We start from the raw sequence: 11310 nt of genomic DNA on the forward strand, positions 1-11310 counted from the left end.
AGGCTGGTGGATGGGAACACTCAAAGTAAGTAGATCAAAACAAAGCCTCACAATCTCAAACTGGTGCTTTCAAACACAAACACTTTCAAAATACCTTTTTATCATCAAGCTCGATCCAGTTCCATGGTCATCGCTGATATTGCTGCCAATGACACTTGGGCCCTCTCTAGGACACGCCCATCCCAGGCAGCTACCACATCCGGGACTTCCTTGAGGAGGCACGTCTGAACCCGGTGGGGAAGACGTATGGCTTCAAGGCTCGGGGCAGGGAGATTCAGCTGCTGTATGTGCGTAAGGGAGACTTGCTGCTGCCTGGTGCCTACAGCTTCACAGACTCCACCCAGGAAGCGCTCCTTCGCAAGACCAGCTACTCCTTCAAGACCTGCCCTCGTCCCCTTAACTACACCCTGGGCATTAGGGACAAGGTGGGGCAAGACAGGGCCTGGGAGGAGGCTCTGGGGTAGTGTGGATGGAGGAGGTGAAAGTGGAAGGAGAGAAGGGTAAAGGGAAGCGTGTATGGAATGCTCAACACATCCATAATGTATGAGTGTATTACTGTTTGAATATCAAATTTATTTTTCCCCAAATATCAGAGACTTGAAACTATTTGTTTCTGAATGTTTTGCAATAAGCCCAGAGAAGGTGAGACAAAAACGTAAAATATGTAAGGAAATGTTGCCAAGTAATATTTGGATTGTGCTACTTTATCCTGGGATAGTCTTAATCTGAAATGCATCTATTCTAGGAGATAGACCTTTCACCTTGTCACTACAATGTGATAGACAAGCCAGTGCCCAAGACACCTTGCAAGTAAGATTCAGTCCAACAATCCATTTGGTACATTTACATTTACATGTCTGTCAGTACATTCACAGTATCCATCACACACAGTTAGATCATCCGTTAAGTCACAGCAAGATGGCATCCTCTGAATCATAACTTCAGCCCACTGAATCATCCTCTTCACATCTGCTCCATTTTTGCTCTTATGGAAACATCAACCTGCTCTCTCATTTTCAGTGCCTCCCTTATGTCTGGCCCATTCTTCTACCTTCCTGCTCTCTCCTCTCTTTCTCTCCTCTCTCTCTCATGATTGTCTTTCTTCTTTCCTTGCAGGCATGGAATATTCCGTTCAGCAGTTCAGCGTGTCAGCTTTCTTCCTGTGAGTATCTAGTCACCAGTACTTGGGACTAAAACCTCTTCCACTGTGAAACATGCTCTGTACAGTATTCAGGTTGGGTGGTTGACTTCTATTTGATGAGCTAAGCTCCAGAAATTATGGGTTGTTACTATTGGTCTGTTGAGACCTCCTTGATGGTCTTTTTGATGTTATTTGGTTGACTGACTGACAACTTAGTTTGCAGCATGCAGAAGCTGTGAGTTCAGAGTGCGTACTTGATGGACATTTGAGCCATGTTGGCAGCTGCCTAGTATTGACAGAGAAGGAAGGGAGTCAAGAAATCTCAAGGCTGTAATTACCACAACATTGGGAGCTGTTTTTTGTTTTTAGTGGTGTCATGACTAGTCTTAGACAAGTTTATGGTCAAAGGTTAAACAGCTAAACAAATCCTGTGGTGTTTCTATCACGTGGGAGCCATGTAACCCACTGTCTGGCTTGAGGAAGAGGCAGGGTTCAAATATAACCAACAGTCAAAGGTCATAGTCTTGAGGGTTCACACTTGGAGAAGAGAAGGTTGGCCATAGTTGAAACACTTACATTGAAATTGGAATGAAAGAATTTCAGTTTTTCTGAGAATTGCTAACTCCGAATATGAACTTCATTTCCCACACATTCTCTCAGAAATATCTTCATGGCTTAGGGGGTTGAAAAAACAAATAGAGAAGGATTGTTTTTTGTTTGTGTGAGTACTGACTTGACTTAATTTTTCTGTCCTCGGGCCGTTACTTGTCCCAGATTGGTTGGTCCAATGTCTGGTGCACGTGCTGCAACTCACAATAATTTTTTTTCTTTCTTATTCCTTTATGACGAGTCTAGTGGACTAAAACAATCGACTGTATAAATAATCTCTATTGTTAGTTTGTCTGACGTGACCTCCTTGTCAAAGTTCCTGGTAGACCAGCCGGAGCACGTGGTGTTTCCATGAAAATAGCTAAGCACGGGGTGCTGCCGCTTGGCTCGCTGACACCCATAATTAATCAAAGGTCAAAGGTTCATGAGGCATTTGCGGCAGAGGCCAGTTTTCTGTGCCACAGCCCGGGAATGTGGCACTCTGTCAGTGTGGAAGCAAAGTAGGCCACCTTGCACACGGAGGCAGATATCTGCCACGCCATGCCATCTCATGGGGGAGGGGAGGAGAGAGAGAGAGAGAGAGAGAGAGAGAGAGAGAGAGAGAGAGAGAGAGAGAGAGAGAGAGAGAGAGAGAGAGAGAGAGAGAGAGAGAGAGAGAGAGAGAGAGAGAGAGAGAGAGAGAGAGAGAGAGAGAGAGAGAGAGAGAGAGAGAGAGAGGGAGAGAGAGAGAGAGGAGAGAGGGAGAGTGGAGAGGGAGAGGGAGAGGGAGAGGGAGAGGGAGAGGGAGAGGGAGAGGGAGAGGGAGAGGGAGAGGGAGAGGGAGAGGGACACAAACCGAGAAGGAGATAGAGAACTTCCCTCCCCTGTGTCCGCTTTAAAAGCTCCTGTGAAATACACCTGCATTAACACCTAACCACTGGGATCAGCTCCCACCAGGCTGGGCCAGGAAGGCAAGCAGACAGACAGGTAGACAGACAGATAGATAGATAGACAGTCAGACATACTACACAAGACAGATAGAAGTGGATTGAAAGGTGAGCTGGCATATATGGAGCAGGAAACCCAGAGACAGGCAGAGAGAGACAGACACGCAAAAGAGGATCAAGTGAACTTGCCACCAGGACCAACTGTCACGTACTGCAATAACGCATGCCTGCCATTTCAAAAGTTCACAGAGGAGAAGGAAAATCAGTTTTTTGCCATTTTTTTCATGTTTTTCTTTCTATAGTCAGGAAGTACAAGTGAAGTGAAGAGTTATTGGCACAAAGCTGTCTGACATAAAAAAAGCACTTTATCACGAGGAAGGAGAGAGTTAAGGCGTTGGGGAGGAGGGAGAGGAGGAAGAGGGGAGGGACTGTTCTATTTCAGTCTCGCTGGTGAATATTATGTGTGTTAGTGGGTAGGGGAGATGAGTGGTAACCTATGGTGAATTATATCTAGTCTAAAGCAGTTACAGTAACAAGAGCCAGATAACTTACTACACCATGCCATGTACAGTATGTACAGTGTGACCAATGCAGTAATTATATGGCTCATTGTCCAGTCTTGTGCAGTTGTATTTGCCTGTATATTTATAACAAGTAGCCTAGTCAGTCAAATTTTGGAATAATCAGTCTAACATAGTTTGGTATGTGCGCTCGTGTGTGTGTGTGTGTGTGATTTGTTATTTCTGTCTTTAGAGGGAAGGACCTGCTCCAGGACACTACAATCCAAAGTCCAGCCCAACCAACAGTATAACTTCCTGTTTTAGGTCCACCTTGCCCCGCCTACACAGTGTGCGCTCAGTGAGTGTGAATCATATCCAATCACAGTCTACCACACCATCCACGACAGTGTAGTTATTTTAGGCTGTGAAGCTCCAGCGCTGCTTAAGGCCTTTTATGTTACATTGAAAAAGGGTATACTTCTACATGGATGTCTTTTTTTCATTGTGTGTGTGTGTGTGTTTCCGGCAGAGGACCCCCGGACCAGGGACCTACGAGCCATCCTGGCTGATGGGCCATCGTCTAGGAACAGAGGCCAACATGGCCCGAGCCCACGGCCTCTTCTTCCGCAGCGTGTTCTAGCACTGCATCTCCCAGAAACACCCTGTCCTACTCTGACTACCTAATTCGCTCTCCCTCACTGACTGACAGATTGCATGTGACACAGGGTGATGTTGTTTATTTTTCCTTTCAGTAAAAAAAAAAGCCTGTGTGCCTGAAAGAGAAGAGATTTTAGAGTTTGATTTCTTCGACAAACGCCTGCCTCATGGCAGCGACACACACGTCTTTTATCCTGCCAAGGGCACATGGCGAAAGGCATTAGATTTGCCCCATCTGATTTTGTGACACAAAGCAGGGAGGCATAATGATGTTATCTGCAACACAGAGTACTTACGTTTATCCAAGTGCCTACTTTGGTCGTACTCTCACTCCCTCCCTCCTCTCTCTGTTTATCTCAGCCTCTTGTCCATTCTCTCTCTAATTCCCCTTCACTGTTTCTCTACCTCTCTCTCCCCCCATCCTTCCCCCTTTCTCTCTCACCTGCTCTCCTCTATCTTCTCTCTCTCTCTCTCTCTCTCTCTCTCTCTCTCTCTCTCTCTCTCTCTCTCTCTCTCTCTCTCTCTCTCTCTCTCTCTCTCTCTCTCTCTCTGTCTGCTGGCAGTCAGGCTGTTATGCCTCTCCACTATCTGGGCCCTGCTATGCACTCATGAGGGGGAATGTAGCTCAGTCATCCATCACATGCACATGGCATGCTGCACACTCAGATAACACATCTGACATTATGCACAAGGGGACTGTGGCAATAAAATGACTATTCTTATCGCTGTACAATGCATACGCTATCCAACAAGCAAAACAAAGCCTGCAAATAGTGTCAGTCAGGTTCCACATACACGGCCACAGACTCGATAGGATCGAACTCAAGGATACAGAGAGGCTTTTCATGTTTGGCTGAGACACACGATGAGTGTGAACCATTTTTAACTTGGTTATCTTTTGAGGTACATCTTGTATCACCTGTTTTGAGGCACATGAATGGTTTCCTCCACATAGGTTCACAACCTCTGCCTCCTACTCTTTTAACACACACTCCCAAGCGTTATCCCAGGCACAGAGAGTGGCCTCGCATTGAATCCCTCGGCACTTGGCCAGGCTGAAGACTGGTTCAAGTGCTTCAAGAGCACCGCTCTCATTCCACCATGTTATTCTGCAGGAGACAAAGGATACACTGACATCATGAGAGATAGGGAGGGAGGAAGGGAGAGAGGGAGAGGGAGAGAGAGAGACAGACCCAGGACCTAGAGGATGGGCTTCTTGAGCTGTGTGCTATCTAAATGCAACAACACATGGCAGGGGTCATTACCAGTCCCTTGTAATCTCTCCCCATCTACCCACACACACACATCTAGCCACACACACACATCTAACCACACACACACATCTACACCCACACGCACCCACACACACATACATCAACATACACACATTGCTAAGGCCCCCTGAACTGTGTTGATCTCAGACATATGCCTTATATTGACGGCTTAACACCCTCCATCTCCCAGACCAGCCATGAACCAAAGCCTGATCCATTTCCCTTTCTCACACGAACAGACACACACGTATACACAAATGCATGCAAACTCTGCACAAACATACAGACACACACACATACACACACACACACACACACACACACACACACACACACACACACACACACAGTAGCCTCATCAGTGAGGGGAAGGATGACGTCAGTGTAACTAGATGATCTCTCTCCCCAAAAGACTGAATAATGACTGTGAAATCAGGCAAAGCATAGGCAGGCTAAAAGCAACACATCCGCTGACACGCACATTCATTAAAATGATGAAATCCTTTCTTTTTTTTCAATTGAAATACAGGCTTTAGAAAAAAAAGCTCAAAGCTTAACGAGTATATGTGTGTGTCTGTCTGTATGTCTATGTATGTTTTGTGTGTGTGTGTGTATGTGGACGGGGGGGGGGATGTCATTTGACACTTCTGCTGCTGGACAGGCCCAGCAGTAGATACAACCCAAACATGAACCCTTTGTTTCCGCAAACGCTTAATGGATTCAGCTGAAAGTCACAAAGCCACAACCAGTGACAATGCTGCTCTTTGGTAGCTTTCCCCAGTCACACACCCTCGCCCTAAGCCTGCAGGACAGATAGGTTGGCCCAACTCTACCGGAGATCCAATTAGTGAGTGATTCAGGGACACATGTTGTGAAAGAGTTTCACAATTATCCAAACCTTGAGCATGTTTTTAGATCAGGCATGTACAAACACAACCTAATTTGTCACCAACTCAAGGTTGACAAACATACAACACCACACACAAGGCAACCATTGTCTCATTCACAGAACATTTGAAACAAAATGGATGACAAGTCAAAGCCAATGTTAATCCTAACCACAACAGTGCTACGGGGTTACATTTTGTGAAATTCCAGCCGACTCAAAAGAGCCCTGTGGACAGTAACATAGTTAGAGGCGCTGTCACGGCCTTCACACACTGCCCCCCTCAGCAGGAACCACTTGTCCTCTTTCTGCCTCCTACACCCTGACGATGAGTAGTGGCTAGCGGAATCCAGCAGGGCAGCGTGACACCAAACCGGGTGACCGGGTGTCCTTTTACCCAGCCATTGACAGGCACGATGGCGCGACATAACGGTTCTATTAAATGACATATAAAAGTTTAATGCAGTTGAATGGGCCTCTGTTAGCGAACACGGGGTCATTGTTTTTCCCTGTGATGGGGCTGGCATGATGTGGAGGCTGTGGGCCGCGGACCAAGGGCTGTTTTCCAGTGCGATCAGGTGAGGTGGATTGATGAGACGTGACACGGGGGCACTGAGGCTGCTGAGAGATCTAACCTCATCAGGCCTTGTTATCTCGTCAGTGTGAGACGGCGCTGTGGAGGGGGAGACCAGCGCTGTGGAGGGAGAGACCGGCGCTGTGGAAGGGGAGACCAGCACTGTGGAGGGGGAGACCAGCGCTGTGGAGGGGGAGACCGGCACTGTGGAGGGGGGAGACCGGCGCTGTGGAGGGGGAGACCAGCACTGTGGAGGGGGAGACCAGCGCTGTGGAGGGGGAGACCGGCACTGTGGAGGGGGAGACCGGCGCTGTGGAAGGGGAGACCAGCGCTGTGGAGGGAGAGACCAGCGCTGTGGAGGGAGAGACCGGCACTGTGGAGGGGGAGACCAGCGCTGTGGAGGGAGAGACCGGCGCTGTAGAGGGGGAGACCAGCGCTGTGGAGGGAGAGACCAGCGCTGTGGAGGGAGAGACCGGCGCTGTAGAGGGGGAGACCAGCGCTGTGGAGGGAGAGACCAGCGCTGTGGAGGGAGAGACCGGCGCTGTAGAGGGGGAGACCAGCGCTGTGGAGGGAGAGACCAGCGCTGTGGAGGGAGAGACCGGCGCTGTAGAGGGGGAGACCAGCGCTGTGGAGGGAGAGCCCGGCGCTGTGGAGGAAGAGACCGGCGCTGTAGAGGGGGAGACCAGCGCTGTGGATTGTTTCGGCGGAGTGTGTCAGTCTGGAGAGAGCTCTTAAAATATACTTTGTTCTCATACAAACTTCTTTTTTTTTTATCTCGGTCCTCGGTACACCCTGCCCTGCATGTTCTCAGATGTTTCCATCTTCAAACTCGTTCAAATGAATTGGCCGTTCAGCAGAAGCCTGATAACAACACATTCATTTGAATCAGGTGTGCTGGAAGAGGGAAACATCCAAACCATGCAGGGCAGGGGGTCGCAAGGACCAAGATTAAGAAAGGCTGTACGAGCAGGGTTATGAATTAGCTCCATGGTTCAGACTTATCACCTTGTTTGTATTTTCGGATCACCACAGGTGACCAATAGTCCCCCCCTGGCAGCTGCCCCATTGGCGAACAAGGCCCTTTCCTACTGTTACTCTCTTGTGGTCTGCTACCAGTAAATGCCTTCCTTGTCCTAAATGCCAGCCCACATTCTGTAGTTGGCCATTAGCCCTGGCATGTCCTGCCCTCTGCCACTCTCCTATTTACCTCCAAAAGATCCCCGTCCAACACCCAACTAATCAGTCACACCATTTTATTGAGGGGTGCAGGCTTATCGTGGATGTAACTGGGCCTGGAAACACGATATCTGACCCCAACACACTCCCAAGCGAAGCACCACTGCACTCCACGGAGTTGAGGTGAAGCTGGTGGCCTAGCTACCTGGGGGGTAACCAGAGAGCAGCTCCAGGGTCGAGTGGCATCCCAATGACGCAGAGCTGACCCACTCTGCAGACCCACTCAGCCGCCGTCACCTACCTGCTCAGGGGAGTTGACTCACCTTTGGGAGCCCTTTGGATGGCGCACGGTCGTATCTATAAAACACACACACACACTTTGTATTGTATTAATTTAGCTGATTTTCATCCCAACCGTACCACACACAGACACGTCTAGTCCAAGTGTGTACCTCAGACTGAGAAGCACCGTGCACTGAGAGCTACAGTACGAGTAAGGTCACGTTTTGTTGCCGAGCTGTGTTATGACGGCCTTTAGTTCTAGAGCCTTCTGTTAAAAGCAATAAGAAATGGAATGATGTGACCCTGAAATCTCTCGATCTGCAGTCAAATGCTCAACCAGTGTGTAAAAACGATCTTTATCAGTTTGTACATATTGTAGTCGGTGAATCGAAAGGCCAGAGACGCTTGGTGTTCGTCCCTGGCTTGGGAACCACAATTCACCTTAGGTTAGATTCTCAGGGAGATAATTGACTCGTTAATATCTGACTCCAATTTTAAGACACGTGCACAAGTGCGTTACCTGTAACCTCGAGCGCTAAACAGTTAATGACATGAAACTCTGACGTAGGTAAAAATCGTCTGCTTGATCAGAGCACCGACCCTAAAGTATGCGTGTTCACTAAACAGTCATTTATCTCTACTATAATATAGATTTAACCATAGTCGACCTAGTAGGATATGTAATCGATCACTCAGAGGCCCCGGTAAATTCCTTCGGAGCGTGGAGATCCACTGTAAGTGACTCAGAGGCCTTAAGTTAAAACCTACTCAAAAGTCTATGTTTATAATCAGTTAGCCGCATCAACCAGACTAGATCTAAGTTTTCACCGCCGTAGCCTGATAGATACGTTTCAAAGAGAACAAGTAACGTCAAAATGCACACATTAATAGTTTATTATCTAAATAGCAAGATAATCAATACAATGATAATGAAATATCATCAAATACAAAACATACCTTCAGAGCAATGGTTAACAAAGGTATGTCACAATGAAGACTAGGCGCCTAACACACCGGAGCTGTATCGTAAACCAAACTCGAAGTGATTGGTAAAACTTCTTCCTATATACACCCAAACCTGACTAAAGTGGGGACACCGGTCACATGACTGAAAAGTAGTCTAAACGCATACAAATTCAAATTGGATCATTAATCAAGGCTACAGTAGACAAAGTGGTTCCCTTGCAAGACAGGGGAATATGTTAAACACATGTTGGTCTGCTGTAGGCACAAACTCTGTAAACCCTGTACATGTACATGTTACAGTATTACAATTATTACAAGCATGTAATACATAAAATAAGAAACAAAAGCATATCAAACATGACATTAAAAGCTGTTTAGAACCTTATTTTCAAGAACACAACTTTTAATGATAATTTCAGAGTCTTCCTCTGTCCACCTTCCTCTTCAACTGTTGAGACCACCTCTCCAGAGGTGTGTCATTAAGGTGTGATTGTCATTTTCGCATTCATGTAAATCAACGACTGTCCCAGACGAGTGTCTGGGTGACCAGTGACAAAGGGGCTGCCAAAACAGCCCTACAATATCACAGAAGCCTCCACAACTGGAGGGGCAGCATGACACAGCTCAACAACCAAACAGGGCTCTACAACCAAACAGGACCTTTATCTTACTGTTCTCAGTCTGAGGTACACACTTGGACTGGACGCGTGTGTGTGCGTGGCTAATTATTCAGAGCAGGCCCGGGCGATGAATGAAGCTGGCCTGAGCCCTTCATCAGCTGATGTCATCTTGAGAGGCTTTGCTACAGGCGAAGCCATTCATCGTCCTGTCACCAGTCCTGTCACGACCTTACCCCAGCACCACTGTTATAGATCACTCCTCGTCGGCCGGGACCACGCCGTTCGTCTGCCACACCGGCGGACGCCACACACAGACACACACACACCCACACACACTGCAGCTAATGAGGAAGAGAATAGAGGGAGAGAGATAGAGAGCAAGGAGGCTCAGGAGAGAGTGCAGGTAAAGATAGATGTCGGAGGGGAATGGTGGCAGGGATAAATGATGTCAGCATTAGTCAATGTGTGGATTGGCTCCCTGGGTTGTGGTGTGGAGAATGGGTCTACACTGAGAAGAGAGGGAGGAATTTGAACGTTCATGTTCACCTGGGTGTGTGTGTGAAGGGGTTAATGAACAGGGTTTGTGAGTTGGGGTGGGATTCTTCCCATAACAAAAATCAATTCACACCAGAGAACCATTGATTACAGCAGGCTTCTACCACACAGGGTGACAGCTGACATCAAACAGACTCTGTCAAGACCATAAAGGTGCACAACAGGGGTATTATCTGCCTGTGTGTGTCTGGGACTTTGTATGTGTGTCCGTGTGCGTGTTTCTCGGCAGACTAGATATTTCTCCGCTTCCCCTTTGCTACTCAAACAAGGCAAGGCTGCTAGGCAACCAAGCCACATCACATCACATCAGGCAGGCGGGGAGCAGAGAGAGAGAGCGAGAGAAAAGGAGAGAGAGAGGGAGGGCGAGAGAGAGAGAGAGACAGTGAGAGGAGTGAGTTGGTTGGGAGGCAGAAACAGCCCTGGCAGTATTACATAAGCTCTCAGCTCCAGTCCCACTCCTCATATTAACATGGTTAGGCACTCGGAAGTGATGTCCATTAGCCACAAATCACAAGAAAGACGAAGACACACGTGAAGCTGGGGTTTGGGTTTCAAAACATTGTTTATGGGAAGAATTATGGGTGAATTAGTAAAAAAACGCAGAAAAAACACTGAAAAAAACACTCAAACACACAGGATGAATCACTTACAGTACAAACCGACCAGTGATTTTCAACACCACAGATGGAGTTATTTCAACCACACGCACATACACACAGTACATATAGGTCTCAGTGACGTGGAATGAGTCAATGGTTGGACATGATTTGAAATGGAACGATATAATAACAGAATCCCTGAGAGAACAGGTGCAAAGTCCAGACATCAGTGAGTATGTGTGCATGTGTGTGTCGTGTGTACGTGTATTAGATCTCATGGTGTGGTGTGTGTGTGTGTGTGTGGGGGCGGGGAGTGTGTGTATGAGCATGTGCAAGAGAGAGACGGAGATCAAAGAGAGAGGAACAGAGAAAGAAAGAGTTGGTATGGTACGTGCTTGTGTGATTCAAAGGAATCAGTGTTTGTGTGTGTGTGTGTGCATGTGTTAATGTATGTATGCATGTGCAAGTGAATATGCTAATGTAAGACATGCATCCCAGCCAGATTGCCTCCAGCCCCCCTTCTCCACCCCCAACCCCATCTAGAA

At 47.6% G+C, this 11310-nt stretch overlaps 1 protein-coding gene across 1 annotated transcript; it reads left to right on the top strand.

The window, feature by feature from the left end:
* Positions 1-3885, top strand: stpg4 (sperm-tail PG-rich repeat containing 4). The gene is made up of 6 exons (XM_047030122.1): positions 1-25; positions 171-425; positions 746-810; positions 1117-1162; positions 3430-3534; positions 3706-3885. The coding sequence occupies exons 1-6, from the start codon at positions 11-13 to the stop codon at positions 3814-3816; spliced, it is 597 nt and encodes a 198-aa protein (XP_046886078.1). The 5' UTR covers positions 1-10; the 3' UTR covers positions 3817-3885.
* Positions 3886-11310: the final 7425 nt, after the last annotated feature.

The sequence above is a fragment of the Hypomesus transpacificus genome, chromosome 11 (genome assembly GCF_021917145.1).
Source record: "Hypomesus transpacificus isolate Combined female chromosome 11, fHypTra1, whole genome shotgun sequence".
NCBI lineage: Eukaryota > Metazoa > Chordata > Actinopteri > Osmeriformes > Osmeridae > Hypomesus > Hypomesus transpacificus.